At 49.3% G+C, this 20,103-nt stretch overlaps 1 protein-coding gene across 2 annotated transcripts in view; it reads left to right on the top strand.

The window, feature by feature from the left end:
• Znf423 (zinc finger protein 423) overlaps positions 1-20,103 on the top strand; it is a 295,757-nt gene that overhangs the window by 39,486 nt on the left and 236,168 nt on the right. For both annotated transcript variants that reach the window (XM_027405520.2, XM_035442574.1), the window contains exon 2: positions 11,240-11,299. In XM_027405520.2, coding sequence (XP_027261321.2) covers positions 11,240-11,299 — 60 coding nt within the window. The remainder of the gene's footprint in view (positions 1-11,239; positions 11,300-20,103) is intronic.

Here is a 20,103-nt window from a genome sequence, read left to right as displayed (position 1 = left end):
AGAAGAGGTTGGGGCTGAACCAACATGAGCCTGATGCTTGGTATCTTGTCCCCAAGGTGCTGAGAAATGTTTAGGGGAACCAGAGCTGAGTGTCTTGGATAATGAGGTCAGGTGGGGGTCTCCATTACTGAGGGGGTCAGCTGAGATGGTAAGAGGAGGGGCTACTGGAGCCAAAGTCTCTGGGGAGGCATTGTTGGCAGAGGGGCAGGGCTGAGTGGACACCAGCCTTGGACAGAGAGAGGTCTCGAAAGTTGCAGTGAGACATTACACGGTTGCAACTGCAGGAGAGTCTGGTCCCTGCAGCAGGGCTGATCTGCTCAGCCCGCTGGGCAACCTCTGACCTACCCTCTGATGTCCTGTGATGTGGACTTCGCTGGCTGGCTGCCTGGCTGGGATGCTGAGGGTGAGATTTCCCCAGCATCACCTAAGGCTGTTTTGTGGCTTGCCTTGTGCCAAGCTAGTCTGACAGGCATAGCTACCAGGTAACAAAGTAGTGTTCCTTTTCCATTTCAGAGATTTGTGCTGAGTCTGTGGTTCAGTCTATGGTTCAAAACCCTGGCTTGGTTTTCCATCAGACTGACTGCTCCTGCCTTCCAGATCTTGGGAGAGAAACCTGTTTGGAGGACCGCACCAGCCACAGGTAGTCTCTGGCTCGTGGAAGGTGTGCTTTCAGGACTTTTTTCCAGGCAGGGGAACTATGGCTGCAGGGGAACTATGCAGGGCCAGGGGAGTTTGTGCCAGGCCCTGGTGGATTCTGTTCTCCTGGCAGGAGCTAGATAGAGCACCTGGCACAGCAGGTCTTTTGGAGTCCATCCTTAGACACAGTGGGTTGGTCCCTGGGCTGCTGCCTCTTGGAGACTGGCTCTAAGGTCTTCTTGCCTTGTGGCTGTGGCATGCTCTTGGCAGGGCAAGGATGGGGCCAGGATAGTTTCTCCATCTCAGGGGGCCTTGGGTCCCTAGGGATCAGAATCTTTGATCAGCAATGACCAGTACAGATAGTACATTCTGAGAAGGAGTATCCGGAAGAGCTTGGTCCTGACCCTGGTGCCAAGACTTGAGTGGACTTGCCTGACAAGTACATCAGTCTTTGGGTTTAGTGTCCATTGTAACATGTGACACATGCCATGTGATGTGATACATGGTACTGCCCATCCTGACCTAGCACCCTGCAGAATCAAGTGTAGTTCTTCCTGGTTGGAGAATAGGTGGCTGTAGTTATGTGGTAGCTGTGTTTTCTTGCTTAATGTCATTTGCTGAGACAAGCTGCACCACCCCTCCTCTCATCCTTCATTAGGCCTTCTCACTGTACCCCAGTGCAGTGCCAAACCGTGACCCCCACCTCACAACACATTTACTAGTGTGGCCCCTGTCTGACCATGTCTAGCAAATCGAGGTGTGAAGAGATGGGTTGCAAGCCAGGTCTCCACAGTCGTTAGCGTCAGAGGCTAGCATTGTCTAACTTCCAACCCTGGGCTCTTGGATGTTCAAGTCCTTACCATGAGTCCTGAACGGGCCAGACATACCCAGTGTGCTTCCCTGCCAGAGTGTGAACAAGAATCGGGAACTGTGGTTATGCCAAGCAGGGAGCAGGATGTGTTGGGAGCAGGGTCAGGGTCACCAGGCCTTAAAATCCCTCTGTAAGGGATTTGTACACCTTGGGATGAGAGGCCTTGACGCCATGGCTTGCTTCTATACTGTTTCTTCTCTTTGCCTTAGCCCCTGTGGATACTAAGTCTCCTTCTGTATTTGCTTACCAAGGTGGCTAAGCCTGGGGGTATTGAGGAACTGGGAATGGGGCGTGGCTAGTGGGGGGAGTATTGCCACTTACAGGGAGTGGCTCCCAGGTGGAATTTTGGCATGGGGATGTCCTTGTCATGAGGGAAGGATTTGGGGTGGAAGAGTGTAGGGCATGGGGTGTGTGACTCTCAGGTCTGGGTGAAGGGCTGAGTCTGTCGTTTTGGGAGAGCTTGCATGGCTATGGCAGTACAGAAACATTCCCTGCCCCCAGGTCCTGCTGGGTGGTCCTGGGTAGACAGCCCAGTTCCTGCTGCTGTTTTTTTTTCTCCTGAGCTTGGGGAGCATGCCTTAGATGCTACAGGGATAGAACACCAAACCCAGTGCACAAGAACAAGGGAGAAGGACTTTTTCAGGCTGGACAGTTTGTTCAGAGGGTCCCTTCTGCTGAGAGACGGGAAGGCAGCCCTGTCATGTGACTCTCCTTTCTTCCTGTAGCCCACTGTCTCCTTCAGGCTTTGACCAAGACTCATGGGGAGGAGTGCCTGAGACTGGCCAGAGGGAGCCAGGCATTGTGTGGGGGCATACAGTACTTGTGGATGAGCCACAGCCTTCCCCCAGCCCCAAGGGCCCTCCCTGCCATCAGTGGGCCAGATGTGTCTTCTTGGAGGGTGGAGGGGAACGTCTGTGTGGGTGTCTTCTCATGATGTGTGGGCTGCTGTGTTTTGAAGGGAGCCAAGCTGATTTTCCTGTTCCATCTCTCTGCTGTCCAAAGCTGAAAGTTAAATAAACACAGCCAAGTATTATCATAGGACACAAGAAAAATGAACTCAGTCTCTCTAGGCGGCCCGCATCTGGCAAGTTTTGGGTCTTTCAGGCCTGTGGGGTGAGACAGACATGGTTGGCGTGTAGGGATGCTGTTTCCCCTTTCTCAGTGACGGCTCTCTCAGGACTCTGTGTGACCTTAAGAGTCTGTGAGGGCTGCAGGTGTCTTTCCTTCAGTCTCATTTTTCTCTACTCACAGACTCTTCAGAGGCCTTGCTTTGGATTGGACTTCCCATGCACTTTCCTGAAGCTCAGACTCCTTGGTCCAGCCCAGATGGATGCACAGTCTGTGAAATGGGCCTGTGCTCCTGAGCTGAATACCTAGCCCTGGTGCGGAGAGAGAACCAAATGTATCTGTCTTCTTCCCCCAAGGGCTGTGGTAGGTGGGTGAGCCACGTGCCCGCCTCCCTGCCTAGCATTGGGTTGCAGCACTCTGCTGTCAGTGAGCTTAGATGGGATGGTGGGTTCCCAACTCCATACAGTACCACTGACGGTCACACCTCTTCTGGGTTTCCATCCATATTTATATTCATATCTGTTAGTTTGAGTCTCGTTCATTCTATTATTGGTTAGGGAAACATTTCTTTTTTTTTTCTTTCTTTTTTTCTTTCTTTCTTGCTTTCTTTTTTTCTTTCTGATTTTAGCTTAAAGTCTCTGGTAACCCAGTCTGACCTTGAACTTGCTGTGTAGCCAAGGCTACCCTTGAATTCTTGGCAATCCTGCTTTAGTTTCCAGAGTGCTTGGCTCTTAAGCTATCACGCCGGTTCAGGAAAACATTGCTTTTTATGTCCATCCTAAGATGTATTAGAAAGGTGTGTAAAGGAAGCTAAGGAGTTTGTGAAGGAGGGAGTTTGGGCACAGAATAGCACTGTAACTTGACATCATTTTGTGTGTGTGTGTGTGTGTGTGTGTGTGTGTGTGTGTGTGTGTGTATGTGTGTGTGTGTGTGTGTGTGTGTATGGGTATGTGTGCACACATGTTTGGTGGAAGTGTGGTGAATCCCCGTCACTTAGGAGATCCCTGATGTAAGGCTGTCATTGATAGTTAGTGTGTGTCCCCTACCCCTTGGCATGGGTTCTGGGTGTAGCGAAGCTTTTCAGAGGATCTTGGAGATCCTGTGCAGGTTTGGGTGAGGGAATCCTTGCTTATGTGTGAGCAGTTGGCAGGTGGGGAAACTTGGGATCCTGAAGACTTTTTATGGGTATGGTAATCATTGGGGGCAGGCAAGGGAGCAGAGTAAGGGGCACACAACACACTTGTGCCCATGAAATATCTTTCTTAGATCAGACTTAATTTTTTTGGGGGGGAGCGGGTAGGAAATAGCCTTTATGACACACAGAAAATAATAATTAACAAGTTTTCAAAAAGCTCAATTTTTTCACTAAACAGACAAAAGATAAAACCTAGTATTTAAAAGAAAATATAAAAGCCTATAAGTGCATGGGAAATATTCAAACATACCAACAGTGGGTGGAGAGGTAGTTTTTTTTTTTTTTTTTTTGTTAGTAGAAATTTGTTTATTTTCCAGATCATGTGAAACAGCCAGCAACCCCCCCCCCCACTTTCTCTCTTTGACACAAGGCCTTGCTTGCTATGTACTCCTGGTTTACCTGGAACTCACTGTGTAGACCAGGCTATAGATCAGACTCATTAAAAATACTAACTCCTGAGGTTGTGAAGCAATCTGATTGCTCCTACCCTGAGGACAAGGAAATGGTGTTTGGTTTTTTTAAATGTGTGTGTGTGTGTGTGTGTGTGTGTGTGTGTGTGTGTGTGTGTGTATTGAGGGGTTGCCTGTCTGTAGGAAAGATGGAGGACCAGTGTGTATATGGTCAACACTAGCATCAGACTATGACACTTTTTATTATGTCCTTTTCACCACACAAATGGAGAAAGGGGCAATAAGAAAAAAAGAGAGTGAGAGAGAGAGAGAGAGATGGAAGTTAGGTCTGCCTGCCACAACCAGTGAAAATACACTTCCCACCCCATGTGCTCATGTGAGTATGCACCATCAGTTTCCAATCAGAGCCTCAGTTTCCTCTTTGTGGGTGTTTAAAATAAACCACATGTATAACAAGGCTCCAACATTCATGCATGGTATGTTAGTACTGAGTCCAAGTTGTTGAGAGCTCATAAAAAACATACTAGTTTCTACTTTATGATGCCTTTCTTCAAACAAAAGTAGAAAAAATAAGAGAGTGGGACTCTCCCCTTCTTTCTTTTTGCCCCAAATAGCCACAGCTCTGAGCCAGTGAAGGTTGCCTCCACCCTGTGTGAGGGACTGGGCTCCCCTATTGTGCTTGTATGCCTAGTCCTGGTTCTTGCCTTTCCCAGTGTGCACAACTGGTGCCTTCATGTAGCCTTGCTTGTGAATGTCCTCTATATACTGCTCTGATGCCTTCCATGCCATCATCATCCTTCCAAGTTGGGCAGCTGGTAGGTGAGACCCTCATGCTACCATCAAAACAATGCTGTGTTGCGTCCTGTCATGAATGCATTTTTATGGGTGCATGTTGTGGGTGAGTGAGAACACACAAGAATGACTGCATGACAGGAAATACATTCAGAAGACTAACTTCAAGGAGGGACTGGAGCAGAGAGGAGGGCAGCCATCAGGGCCTGCATAGGCAGGTGGCTCCCTAGAGAGGGGGAACAAAGGGTAATTCTGCTTAGAGTCACCCACTCTCTGGAGACACTAAACCTAACTCTGTGCCTGGGTTATTTCTCTTTGTCTCCCAAATGCATGGGAGTTTTATTGCCCTCACTTTACGATGTGGGAATTAAGACTGAAAAGGGTAGAGTCATTGCTTGGGGTCACACAGCAAGCTAGAAGGAGAGCTTGTAATTGCCTTAGGCTGGCACACTCAAGACCTGTCTCTTGTAGAACAATCTTTTCAAGGCTTGGGACAGAGGAGGCTCAGCTCCTCCTTCTCCATCAGCTTCTGTCTTTCTGGGAAGGTGTAGACATTCTCAGGTAGTCACTGCCCTACACTTGAGAGAGGCAGATAGTGTGGAGCTGTGTGGTATGGAGACAGGCCCTGATTCAAATGCAGACTCTACTGCTTGTATGATGTGGCCAACTAAATGCATCTAGGTTCTGTTTCCTCTCATTGGTAAATGGGGAACCCACATCTTAGGGCCATTGGGAATATGAAGCCTGAGACAGGGTTTATAGCGTAGGGGACAAAGGTCAAAGTCCAATCCTTTTTTCTGGTTACTGTCTGTACCTCTCTCCAAAGGTGAGAGAAAGTCAACCACATTGACAGCCGGCAACAGGGCTGAGTCTTTGTTCTAGGAACGCTGCTTCCGGGTACTGATCTTAAGAAAAATCATTGTAAAGTCTCCTGGCTGGGTGTGATGTTTGTGAATGTGTGATGCAGCGTAGACACTGGCGGTAGTGAACAGCTGAAAGCAGCCTAGGCATCTAGCAACAGGGGACTGGTTAAATTAGTCTCCGAGCCTCCTGTGGTAGGACTCAGAGGGTCATCAGTAGTGATGGTCTCTGCCTATGATTTGATGAGAAGAGATGTTGGTTGTGTTCACTCATGCTGAGGCAGGCATCCTGCAGAAGTGGCTGCCTTCTTCAGTTACGTGTGCTGCACAGCCTTCTGCAAAGTTGGGACACTGTATTTATGCCTGAGAAGTTGCTCTTCTAGTTCCTTGATTTTAATTGTTCAGTTTTTCTGGTTTTGTACATTGTATATGTGCATGCTTGTGCCAGCAACTTTCATAAAAAGAAAACAGGTGCTAATTCTAGGAAGCAGTAAGAAAAAGGTCTTGAATTCTGCGCTTAAACACCTGATAGTTACTCACAAGCAAGTTTGGGCAGGGTAGGTAGGGTGAGCTGAGGTAGTGGACAGGCAGGGTGGTCTATGTTCCCTCAGTAGCCTGCTGCTTCTTCTTTTCTGCCCCCCCACCCCCTCCCCCTAGAGGTGCCTGCTGATGCAATGAGCCTTACCCAATGATCCTTCCCCAGGCCAGTGATCAGTGGTGTGGGTGTGTAAGTTGATACTGGCCATGACTGGAGAATTCACGTCACTGGCAGTGGTGGCCGCTGCAAATATGAGCCCTTTCCTCCTGGAAAGCCACACACTAAACATTTCCCAGCAAGCCATTGTCTCTCATGGCTTCCCATGTTGCCTTAAGGAGTGTGTACACTTGGGGTTATCCAAGAGATGAATTCTTTTCTTAGGGTGTTCTGGAGCTGAGAGTGTGGGGTGGGAGATAAAGGAGAGTCTTGTGGACAGTGGGGTCATGGAGCAGAACACTGAGAGTGTGAGTTAGATTCCAGGCTTCTGTTGAATTGCCCTCCTCCGTCCTTTACTTCTAAAGCTTCTGCTTTCTAGAAGTAGAAGGAAAACAAAAGGTTAAGAACTCAAGTCCCAGTTCCATGCTCTATAGCAATTGCTTAGTCTTGCTTTTTCTCACCTGTAGAATGGGGTTTAAAGTTGCTACCTCCCATTTTGGTTTTTCCAGCCCTACTCGTCCTGGAACTTGCTTTGTAGACCATGCTGGCCTCAAACTCACAGAGATCTATCTATCTGCCTCTGTCTGTACATGTATCTACACACAGTGGGCCAGCCTGTCTCTGAGTTCTACGCTCAGCCCTGTGTGTTTATTCCTCAAGCAGGGAGGCTGTCCTTTATGTTTGATAGAGAGGCTCCGGGCTTTAGGGTTCCTTGACCTTCTTGGGGTCTGACCTGGTGGTGTAACCTGGCTTCTTAGTCTAAAGATGAGCTTGCCTGGCTTTCCACTTGGGGCCAAGGTGAGTCTGGTTCCTCTGTAAGGTTAGGATGGGTCCAGGGAACAGAAGAGAGTCTACTAAAACCCTCCGGCCCCCAGAAGTGGGGCTTGAGAGATGGCTCAGCACTTAAGAGCACTGGCTGCTCTTCCAGAGGGCCCAAGTTCAATTCCCAGCACCCATATGGTAGCTCATAACTGTCTATAACTCCAATTCCAGGGTACCTGGCACACACTCACAGAAATACATGGAGGCAAAACACCAATGCACATAAAATAAAAATAAATAAATCATTAAAAGACCCAGAAGCATGACCCAGAGTTAAAAACAAACAACAAAAACCTCCCCAAAGAGTACAGGATTCTTTACCTTTTTGGCAGATGGTTGTGGGGAGAACATTTTCCTTGATAATTTTTTTTGGTGAAAATGATTTTTTTCCCAAGAAAAATGCCCATTGTGTGAGTGTTTAGAAGCCAGTCTTGGGACCTGTCCTTTTGGCCCTGGGTGAGCACTGGCCTGGGGTTGGGGGTAGGGTGGGTTCTGGGCTCAGCCAACCTTTCTCTTTCCTCTTTCACTTCTGACACTGTCACTTTAGAACTTGTCTCCAGTCACCATCCCCTAGCTCCCCTGCCTGACTTTGCCACAGCCTGAGGGAGGGAATGCCTTGTTGAGCTATCAGGCTGCTGGACTAGAGGGTGCTTTTCTATTCTCCTTACCCCCGCCCCTCTTTCTCCATCTTTTTCTGTCTCCAGCCAGGAGACAGAAGGTGTTGAGGTGTTGGGGAGGCTTTGCCCTTTTGTGGAGGACACTGCTCTCCAGCCAGGAGCAAGTGTCTTACACTGGCATTCACCTACCTTAATACAGTGGTCTGTTGTTGAGGTGTGCGGCTCAAAGGCCAGCACACAAGGCCCTGGGTCTGCTTTGTACCTCTGGAACTGCAAATCCCATCCTGGTACACAGGCCAAACTTCATGTCCCGGAGAGAAGTTCCAGAGACAGCATTTGGTGGGACTCACCCATTCCCATGGTTCACTTAACCTTGATCCCACAGCTGAGAAGGAATGTGGGACTCTGATGTTTGAAGCCCTTACAGAGTTGTAGAAGCCTTTGTGTGCTTGTTGTACTTAGGCTCTTGGACACAGGCTACTGGACATCTCCTGCTTGGATCTGGAATGGAGCTAGTTTGTGGTCAGGAGGGAAACAAGTTTGAGATCCCTGTGAGACAAAACTACCCCAGTGCCCATTGCCACCAGGGGTGACTGATGGGGTAGGAGGAAGATGTAAGAGATTTTGGAGTAGAAAGAGACTAATGACAGGTCTTTCTTATGCAAGCGTCATGGAAAATGTTGAATCTCTGTAGAATCTCTGAGGCTCCTCACAGAGGGTCTTCCTGCAGATGACTGGTCTGGGGCTGCATCATGTGTCCTGAGGTGAATTCAGTTCTTCCTAGGTCCTTCTGCCTTCTGTGAGCTTCATGCTGCCTCCTGTGCCTGGAGACTGTGCAGCAATCATGTGGACAGAGCCCTTTGCACCAGCCTCTGCTCCTCCTGCACCAGTCTCTGCTCCTGCACCGGCCAGGTGCTGTTCTGTGCTCTCATGCCATGCTCCTCACAGATACCCCACATACTGGAGGCTGGGTGTGGTTACACGTGTGTCTGGGTTCTAATGTTAGACCTCATAAATTTATTGTCTATGGAACCTGGGGAGGTAGGACTCCAAAAAGCACCACCCCTGGATGGTGAGTAGTCTGCTGCCAGGCTGGCCTTGTACTGATTGGTCATCTCCAACATGCTTAGCCCTTGTGGGGGCTCCCAGCCCAGCCCCTTAGGCCCCGAAAGAACAGTCCCTCCACCTGGTATAGTTTCTTTTCTCTTCCTGCTGTCTTTGTTGGTCTTGTTGGGAACTCAGACTGGACTGCAGAGCCTGGCCAGGTAGGCTCTTCATTCTCATAGATTTGGACAGTGAAGAGCCCTAAGTAGAATGGGGCAGGTGGGGTGTTTCTTTTTCTCATCAAGAATGTATAAAGGCCATATGCTCATACCTTCAAAAGGCAGAATGTGGGCCAGGGCTGGCATGGGGAGGTGTTGCGTGCCAGCCGCTTTGGGAAAACACATTCATGTTCTAGGCACAAGGCCAGCTGGCGTATGGGCCCCTCACTGAGAAGGCTGTGGTCAGGGCCACCGTACATGCTGCAGGAAGTCTGTGCCATGGCCTGCTAACTCTGACCTTCCTCGACAGCTGCCCTGGACCACTCTTTTCTTACCTCTGCACCCCTTGTCTCCAGGAGAGAGCAGTCCTCAGCTTCTTGTCCCCACAGGGTACAAAGTGTGTTCACATTTGCTTCCTTTTTTGGCTGGTGTCAGCTCTTCTCATGGGGTGGGACCATCCTCAAGGTCAAGGACTTGGGAAGTCAAACTTATCATAACTCAACAGCCTTGATGAAATTGAGTGTAGGGTGCTCGAGATCACACAGCTCACAGGGCCCAGGTTCTGACCAGACAGCTCTCTCCCTCTTCTCACTGGCTGACTACTTAGCATACTGTCTTCCTACCTTTGAATGGGCTAGGATTCTAGACATGTCCTTTGTGCCCTGGTTTACAGAGGACCCCTTTCTGCAGGAACCACCTGGAGTTGGAGCTCAAACTTGCCCTCATTAGCTGTGAGACTAGATGCAACTCAGCCAAGGAGCCCTGAGTAGACTTCTTGTCTCACAGTGGGCACCCAGCTATTCCAGCTACAGCATCAAGGACAGAGAGCTGGGTGGCTCAGGTCCCTTCTACTTGCATGTGTGCAGAGCTGCAGAGCCTGCTAAATCTGAAAAACATGTGTGCACATTTTTGGCTTAAACAAAGTTCCATTTACAAAGTCCATAACCCAGCTTTAATATTATTATGTGCTCCAGACTGGGCCTGATTCCAGGACGAGAGTGCTATTATGCTGTATAGTGTTTCTCCCCTGTTCCCCACCAGCCTGGTCTCGAGTGCTGGGGCCTAGGGTAGGGGAGACTCCATCCCTGTCATTCTGTGGGGTCCGGGCTGAAATGGGGGAAGGTGAGTTCCCTTACCCTGTTACCAGCCTGTGAACTGCAACGTCCTGTGGTCTGTCTGCAGGTCACATCTCCAAGTACAGGATAGTGAGCAGAACTTTCCCAACTTCCAGGAGCCACTATATCTGCTCCTTGGTAAGCTATGTGGCCTTTGGTAGGGGAAAATACCCGGGAGATTAGGGACTGCTCTGAGTTTTGCCTCATTTCTGTGGGTGGCAGATGTTTTCCTCATGAGTAGAAACTATGTACTAAGTAGAGAAAGATTCTGATATGTCTGGCTGGAGGCAGTGCTGTGATTGATTAGTGATGTCTGTCAGGATGCATGCAGGGCTATGGAAACATGGAGACAGTACTTAACTTGCCACTCAAGTTTGACACTTTTTATCATCTATAATCTTTGTGTGTGTGTATGGTGTATGGATGTACATGTATGTACACATGAAGGACAAAGGACAACACGTTGGGTGCTAGTCCTTGCCTTTTACCTTGTTTGAGACAGGATCTCTTTTTTGCCATTGTGTACATAAGAGTATCAGACATATGAGATTCCAGAGATTCCCGTCTTTGCCTCCAGTCTTATCATAAAAACACCTGGATTACAGATACATGGTGTTCAGCTTTGTGTGGGCTCTGGGGACCTGAACTCAGGTCCTCATGCTTGCAAGGCTATACTTTACCCGCCAAACATTTACCTAGCCCCTGTGTCTTATTCTCATCACTGTTTCATCTCTGTGGCACCAACAAAAGCCACCTTGTTATAGGCTTTGTGCCCCCTCTTGGTGGCAGATAGCATATAAATACCACCACAATGCTTCCATTTTCCCTGACCTGTGTCCTACTCATCACCTATGTGTACAGCTTCCAAACTTACAGCCTTTCTTTCTTCTCTTCCAGTTGAAGAGGGGGAGGCCTCGGACTTCTCGCTGGCCTGGGATTCCTCTGTGGCAGCAGCCGGTAAGTGCCTAGAGGCTGGTGGAGCATTGTTGAGGGTTTGGGGGGACTGGCCCATTGATTCACAGAGCCACCCAGCTGGTTACAGAAATGGTATTTTCATGTCACATTCCTGTGTCTAGTCCAGACTTCCCCATGCAACACGATTATATATCTATTCCATATGTCCAATAAAATCCATTCCAAATGGAGACAAGTACGCCCTTTTCCTCTCAGGGACCTCTGGGCAAGTTAGATGGGTCCCTTCACTGCCAGGTGTAGCATCTTCATCTCTGAATGCCATTGACATTCTTGCCAAACACACTGAATAGAAGCCACTTTAACAGATTGAAACTCCAATGCAAACCAGTATTCCTGTATTACTGCCCCTGGGATGGACTGTCAGACCCGAGACTCTGACTTTAGGGGGAGAGAGGGGGGAAGCAAGCTCAGACTTGTGGGATGTGTGGCATTATGGGGTGCTGGATGACATGCCCGTTGGGTGCCTTGGGTTTTCTACCTCAGATTTTCTCTTCTTGCAGCTGTGTCCCAGCTGTGAGAAGCAGCTGATGGTTGAGGTTTTTCAAACTGGTAAACCTCTGTGGCAGCCTACTGGGCTTGAAACTGGACCTGGCTTTGGGAACCTGGAGCTCTGGAGTAGCTGTTCTGCATTCAGGCAGGGATTCCCATTGCTGCATGGGGTCCTAGTTCTTTGTTTGGCAGGTGACAGCCTTCCTTTCATTGTTCCTCTCAGCCACCTTGTGACAGGTTATACCCTTGGATTATGAACAGCTACCTCTAGATTCATGTGGGGAGAAAGGCCTTGCTTGATGAGCCCTATCAGATAGTCATTCCATCCAGTCAGTCTTCATCTACTCTTCTCTTTTAGTCATGGAAACTGAGGCAAGAGGGAGCAAGTTTGGGTACATGTTTGAGGTCTACACACATTTGACATCAATAGTTGCACATCTAATGTGTGACTTTGTAAACATGTATGGCTTATAAGGCCCGCTCACTTAACTGAAGAAACTAAGTTGACAAAATGTTTGGAGTGACAACATGCAATACTTAGATTCCACAAAAGTCTTTAAGTTTATTGGTGTGTGTGTGTGTGTGTGTGTGTGTGTGTGTGTGTGTGTGTAGTGGAGGAGCTATGTTGTACAGTTTTATGGAGTTGATTTTTCCCTTTATACCAATGGTTTTCAACCTTCCTAATGCTACAAACTTTTAATAGAGTGCCTCATATTGTGGTGACCCCCCCCACCATAAAATTCTTTTTGTTGCTACTTCATAACTACAATTTTGCTACTGTTGTGAACTGTAATATAAATATCTGTCTTTGGTGATCCCCCTGAAAAAGTTGTTTGGCCCCAACCCCAAAGGGGTTGTGACCTATAGGTTGAGAACCACTGCTTTACACCTTTGTGTGGGTTCTGGAGATTGAAGGTAGATCTCTCTGTGTGTGGCAGGTACCTTTTCCTGATGAGCCATCTCATTGGTGCCCCAGCAAAAATCTTGAAGATGGCTTCCAAATAACTGAGCTGTGAAGCATGTAACAGATTGAATAGGATAATGGGGAATTGGCCCTTGACCTCCAGTCCCCCTGCTTGTGGCCTAGTGCCTTCCCAGAAGCTCAGAGTGCTCTTTGGAGCCCATGGTGCCTTAGATGACCTGGGTGTGGGATTTGTTATGTCTGAGAATTGTCTGTTACCCTGGCCGTTTGTGACAGAGGCTCCCTCATCGGGGAGACTTGTTGGAAGCCCGAGAATTGGGAATGCTACAGTTTGAGGGAAGCAGAGGCAAGACCATGGGTCATTGTTGTCCTTGTCTCCCTTTGTGATGGAGAGAGGCATTGCTTATGGTTGCTGAAATACAGTAAGGTTGGGCTGGGCATGGTGGCACATGCCTTTAATCCTAGCACCCAGGAGACAGAGACAAGTGGATCTCTGTGAGTTCAAGGCCAACCTGGTCTACATAGTGAGTTCCAGGACAGCTGAGGGTATGTAGAGAGACTCTGCCTCAAAAGTAATTAAATAATCAAACAAATAAAATAGAATGTTCAGTTCCTGACAGAGGGTGTGTGTGTGTGTGTGTGTGTGTGTGTGTGTGTGTGTGTGTGTGTGTGTGTGTGTGTGTGTGAATGAACTCAGGCTATGCCAGCCTGCTGTGAGGAACCTGCTGTGTCCAAGCCTCTGATGGAAGAAGGCTGCTATCCCTGTCTGTGTATGCTGTCCTCAGTCCTGTGATGGAAACAGCGGTGTTGTGTGAGGGAAGCAGTATGGTAGAGGTTGTGATGTGAAGAGGGTTCCTAGACTCAAGGCAGTGAGGCATCTTCTGGTATGCAGGAGGCCGGGGTGACATCCACAGTGCTCAGTGCCACCTACATTTCTCTGACTCCACAGTGTACTACTGGCCAGTCTCTGGCCCCACTGAGCTCCCAAGAGTGGGAGATGTAGGATTTTCCAGTTTCCATTCAAGAGCTGAGCATGTACCATGCACCTTTGTGAATCCCCTCTGACCCTAGGAACCCCATGGCCACTACGCTCTGTGGTTTCAGAGAACTTAGGGCCACTTGCTCATTGATGTGGACAAGCCAGAGCTGGCTGTGGACTGCTTTGCTGCCTTCTGGTGTGTTTGGATGATTTTTAATAGAGAATGTGGTAGTTCTTCTTTCCCAGTTCTGTTGGGCTTGGGCCATGAAGGAACTTGGGAGCCCTGAGTGCAGGCTTGGGAGCTGGCTCTAATCCCGGGACAGGATGAAGGCTGTGCAGCAAGCAGCCCTGTATGTGGGTGATGACACATTTATTAGGCATGTAACTCAGTGTGTGCCAGTTACAATGAACACTTTACCCTTTGGATCATTGTGATAGTTCTGTGAATGACACTCTTTCCAGTGGCAATACTGTTATTTTTCTGTGGGATGGTTTTGGAGCCACCTGAGGGGGACAGGGTCAAAGGTCTAGATGAAGCTTCTTTGTCTAGTAATTGTCATTAAACTGAGAAATTGCCACGTGGCTATACCAGCAAATGGAGACAGGTGTCATTAAGGAACATTGGGAGCCCCCCCTCCCCCCAAGCTGCTACTCTTGACAAGCTACTGAGACTTGCTGTCCTCATTTTCAAGATGGGGTGGGGTAGTGGTGGTGGTGCCCTTAAGGCTGCTGAGTAGTGTGGTGACCAGAGCACTGTGGAGCAGGAACTTGAACAGTGGCCTTTCTGTATCCAGAGTAAGCAACCCAACCTTTGCTTACCAAGCAGGGAGATTGAGAACCAAGTACACTTAACGGTGGCACTGTGAGTAAGTACTCCATCATGGTCGCTGCTAGAGTGTATGCCGTATCCATAGGACATAGCTGCATGTTGTTCCCAGGAACACATGGTGGCCAAGAGGAGCAGAGCAGAAGGTATCAGGCAGCCACTTGGGTGGGGCCACTGGTGTGGGGTATAGGTTGCCTACTGTGCCCTTGCTGTGCTCTGTTTGCCCTGACTCTGGGTGTGTGATAGAGGACTCAGATAGAGACATGGAGCGTGAGATATTTTTCACTGTGCTCAGCCCTGACCTCCCCTGCCATCCACTAGTTGGACCTTGTAGCCATCATAGGGACAGCTGGTCCATTCTCTTTATGTCCTTTGTCTGGGACCTGACCATGAAGGAGGACCTGGTCTTGCCTGGCAGGGAAGGAATGAAAAGATATGTAGTGCTCTCTAACTTGGTGAGGGGCTGCCTCCTGCCTTCAGACTGGCAAGCACAGACTGGCAAGCACAAGCAGAGCCCTGGGAAAGGCCCCTCTGTTCAGGATTGAGGTGGGGGCTCAGCAGTGTGGGGTTTTAAATGAACGGTTTCTTATGTGATTATGATTCTCTCTCTGTCTCTCTCTGTCTCTCTCTGTCTCTCTCTCTCTGTCTCTCTCTCTCTGTCTCTATCTGTCTCTCTGTCTCTCTCTCTCTCTGTCTCTCTCTCTCTCTCTGTCTCTCTCTCTCTGTCTCTCTCTCTCTCTCTCTCTCTGTGTGTGTGTGTGTGTGTGTGTGTGTGTGTGTGCGCGCGCGCGCACGCGTTCCTGCATATGGTCTGGTATTTTTATCAACAGCTCTCCACCTTATATATTGCAGCAGAGTCTCTCCCTGGAGCTCAGTTTTGATTAGTCTGAGGATGCAGCTTGCTCTGGAGAGTTTGTCTCCCCCTTGTGAGTACTGGGATTATAGGATTGCTGCCAAGCCCATCTGGCTTCTACCTGGGTCATGGTATCCAAATTTGGGTCCTAATGCTTATGGGGTCTCTTTACTAGATGAGGCATCTCCCCAGCCTAAGATCTTGATTTTTCATAGCCACAAAACTCAGGAGGTGTTGTTGTTGTTGTTGTTGTTGGTGTGTGTGTGTGTGTGTGTGTGTGTGGTATGTCTGGTATGTGTATGTGGCAAGTGTGTGTGATGTGTCTGAGTGTGTAGGACATAGGCATGTGTATTTACTGAGTGTAGTATATAGTGTATGTGGGGCCTATGTATGAGACCTATATGTAGTGTATACATGGAGTGTAGGCCTGTGCTTGAGGCGTGTGTGTGTGTGTGTGTGTGTGTGTGTGTGTGTGTGTGTGTGTGTGTGTGGGCTGTTTGTAGTGTGTGTGTGGCTTTGTTAATGTGGAGGCTATGTGTGTAAGGGTTATTTGTGAGTGTATGTGGTGTGAGTGTGCATGTGTGGCTGTGATGTGGGGGCTCTGTGTATGTATGGTCGTGTGGGCTATGTGTATTGTGTGTACATATGGTCTTTGGGTTATGTGTATATTGTTTCAGGGGCTGGGTGTACCAAATGTGTAGATTATGTGTGTATTGCATATATATGGTTATGCCGGTTATATGTATATTGTGTGCATATATGATGTGTTTGGGGAGTGTCTTGAGCGGGACTATGTATACATGGGCTATGTGTGTATTTTGTGTGGGCTGTGTGTAGTCTATGTGGGGTGTGTGTGTGTGTGTGTGTGTTGTATCTGAAGACACATTTTAATTTGAAGACATCCTGAATCTGTTTCAAGCCTCGGTTGCCTCTGAGAACCCATGGTGAGTGTATGTGATTGCAAGAGGGGCTTATGACAGTCAGCCAGTCAGCTGTGCTCACTTGCCAGCTTGAGGTGTGAATGCCTTAGGAAGGTGGGCCATCTTTGCTTCTGGGAGCCTTAGCTAGATCTCTTCCTCCCCTACATTGCTCAAGGCCATAGCCAGAAGCCTCTTTTCCTTACATAATTTTAGGGGACACAGACCAAACCCTCACTCCCCCTCCTAGACTCTTAGGTGACACAGCAGGGGCTCCTCTTCCCCTAGACATCTGGGGACCACAGCCAGGAGTGCCCTCCCCCCACCAGACTCCTGGTGGTAGAATGAGTAAACTAGTAGATGACATGATACAGGCCTTGCTAAAGGCAGCTGTCACCCAGCTGCTGGCTGTGCCATGGGACACTGGCCTGGCACTGCCAGGTCATCTGAGATCTGCAGAAACAACACAGAGAGCTGAGTTTCAGATGAAACTGTTAGATCTTTTTAAAATAGGAACTCAGTTTTAAAAGCAGCTTTGAGATCAACTCTCTTATTTTAAAGGGGACTTTTGTGGCTCTCCTCATGTTCAGAGATAGGTGGGACCATTGTCAAGGTTGAGCAAGATATGAACCCCCATAAAGAAGCCTTGAACCTCTGTGACTATTTTTCCTCCTTTTCCACCTTTACATTCTGGGTAGTGGCTCAGCTGCCCTTCCATCTTTCTAGATTTGGCTGCTCTGGACATTGCCTGGGTCCCTTCACTTATGTAGTGATCCCCAGTGCAGGCTGTGTTGCACCTCCTCCTTTATGGCTGAGTAAGATCCCCAGTCTAGACAGACTTCATTCTGTTTATTATTCCTCTGCCTATGGACTCTTGGTGGGTGCTCACATCTTTGGCTGCTGTGCACAGTGCATGTTTCTGTTTAAGCACCTATGTTCAGCTGCATGGGTGGAGTGATCAGGTAGGTCCTACAGTAGTATGGAATCAAACTCTGTGAGAGGCCTGGATTGTTCTGCACAGCGGCTGCACCCTTTAACATTTCTGGCAGCAGTGTAGGAGGGCTCCCCTTTCTCCATGGCCCTTACCATCTTCATTCTGGGGGAAAAAAGGGAGGCATTTCATTCCGAACAACTTGTAAATTATTGTTCTGGCCAAAGAAAGTCCTTGTATCAGCTGCTCTTAGCCTGGCCAAAAGTAAGAAGTGGGGTGTTTGGAATGGTTCTACCAAGGGGGCACTTCACAGGTCTCTAGCCTTGAACCTATCTTCCTGCCCATGTCCTCCCTCCTCCTGCCTTCCTGTCCATCTCAGTGTGGATGGGATCCCATTTCCCTCTCCAGGGTTCCTCTTTTCTTCTGTAAGCCCATTGGAAAGTTCTGGTTAAGGATGTGCCTGGTTCTGAGTTTCTCAGTGTGAGGCTGTGAGGAACCAGCCAAGCCTGTGTCTTTTTGTCCCCATGCTTGTCACTGATTTGAGCCCAGAGACAGAGGTGCTCACCTTCCTGTCACTGTCTAGCCTTGGTGTCACTGGATGGTGCCCTCTCCTAGCTGGTTTCAGGAACAATGAGACTTTTTTCTAACATGGCTACTATGGGCTAAGCCATAGAGAGGTAGAAGGAGGGGCTGGAGGGCTGACTGTGTGGTTTAGAGATGGGTGGGGCATGGTGAATCTGGTGGTTAATGTTCCTTGACCTGCCTGGGCAGATTAGTAGAGTTACTTCTGGCATAGTGACACACAGCTTGTGGTTTGCCACACTCATTGGGATCAGCCATTGTGCAGGTTCCAGCAGATGGAGACTATTGATGCTGCACTGTGGTCAGAGGTAGAGGCCTTCTTGCCAGGTCATTTGTCTCATCTTGGCTGGTAGAAACCGTCACTGCTATGTAGTAGATGCTGCTTGGATTTGGATCTTGTCAGCTCTGTGGGTGAGCCCAGAGACACTTCTGTTTGCCTCGGATCACACAGCCGAAAGCAGCAGAGCAGGGATTTGAATACAGGCAGCTCATGCGTGAACTTCACAGCTCACCCATAGATGGCAGACCTGCCTGTAAGAATGTTGTTTCCTTGTGGAAAGGCTGGAGGCAGAGACTCAGTGACAGGTTGGCACTGGTGCAGGGCACCTAGCTCAGTGGAAGAGTCCTGCTGGAGGTGGTCTAACCTTGGCTGCTGTCTAGAAAATGCCTACATGAGACCTTCTTTTGGAAAAATTGAGTCATGGCAGAAACTATGTCCAGTATTTCTTTCCATCACCAATCTTCAGGCCCTCTTGTCACTGAAGTGTTGGGCATAGGGGGAGGAGGTTGCAGGGGAGGTGGCAGCAGGGACCTTCTTGGCTGTGAGGTTTGTACCAGGGGCTGAGTGTCCATTCTGGGCTTTTGGGGGCAAGCATGTAGATCGTCTTGTTTCCTGATAGCCCTGTTCTGGTTAGCAGTAGGGTGTGGTCAGCCTCCACTTCCTGCAGTCTGTTACCTCCAAGCTTTGGCTAGGTGATTCAAAAGGGAAATGTCCAGAAGAGTGGGCCTTTTGGTATGGGGAGTGGAAGCCACTCTGGTCCTGTTTGGTCAGAATGTGTACGGACTGTTTGATTCCAGGGGCCTCACAGAGCCTGTGCCTGCAGCCTCCGCAGCATTTCCACTCAGGCCTCCCACATTCCAGGCCTTTGCAAGCTTCTGTATATTCTGAATCTTCTACCTAGGTGAAGGCAGGGTAGATGTGACAGTGGCTGGGCTCCATTGTTGCTCCTTACAGAGCCTCAGGGACTCTCTTAGTTCTTGCCTGAGGAAGGGTGTAGGTGCTGGGCTTCAGGTCTCAGGTGTGGGGTGCTTTGCACTGCTTTCAGGTGTGGCCTTGTAGCTGGTATGCCCCCTGTCCCAGATTCTTAGGGGCTGGGACGACAGGCGCCACATCCAGGCTAATTTTCTCCTTTCAGATCTCAAACCAAGGCAGTCAAGACATACTCTCCCTTCTTTCCCCATATTGTCCCTGTCCTTGAGTTCCCTACACTGGGTTCCATGCTGTCCTCTGGCACTAGCAGGGAGTCCCCATGCTGTGTCCTATGGTGGAAGCAACCCCGGGGCCCTGTGGACTCCAGGCTGCTCTGGAAGGTGTTGTCCACCTTTTGTGCTCTATCCCCCTCCCCTCATCTTCTTGATGAGGACCAGGGGACATTTTCAAGGAACAGGAAAGTCTCACTAAAGAGATGTAGAATTTCCTAGCATTTTAAAGACTTATGAAATGCATTTTTATACAGGGCCAGCTGGGGAGTTTCTCATTAGCTCGGCTGGGGAGTCTGTGGGGAGTTGAGCTAAGTGGAGCCAGGCAGGCTGGGTAGGAAGACATGGTGGCCCTGAGCTCACCAGGGGAGCATGGCGGGCATGCGTCAGCTGGTGGCTGGAAGGCCCCCTGGCTGGGCTGGCCTGAGCAGGGCCTTTGTTAAACCTGCTTCCCAACAGCACAGGGGACCTCAGAAGCCTTCAGGTGATGACTGGAGCTGAGAGGGGGCCACTCTGTTACCATGGTGAGTAGTTGACGAGGTAGGGCATCTGCTATGTGTGCACACAGGCACAGACACGTGTGTATTTGCCTCCGTGTGTGTGTGTGCGCGTGTGTGTGTGTGTGCGTGCGTGCGTGCGTGCAGGTTCCTGCTTCCCTGGCTCAGACCCCTGAGAGGTCCTGGTGCCTCTGTGTCCCTTTCACCTGGTTCTACTCCCTGGGAATGGGCAAGACACGGGCCAGCTCTCCTCAGAGCATGTGGTGCTCCTTAGCTTCTTGGCTCCCCTTTTCCACAGGCTTCCATGAATT

The sequence above is a fragment of the Cricetulus griseus genome, chromosome 3, assembly GCF_003668045.3.
Source record: "Cricetulus griseus strain 17A/GY chromosome 3, alternate assembly CriGri-PICRH-1.0, whole genome shotgun sequence".
Lineage (NCBI taxonomy): Eukaryota > Metazoa > Chordata > Mammalia > Rodentia > Cricetidae > Cricetulus > Cricetulus griseus.
This window is presented reverse-complemented; position numbering and strand designations above follow the sequence as displayed.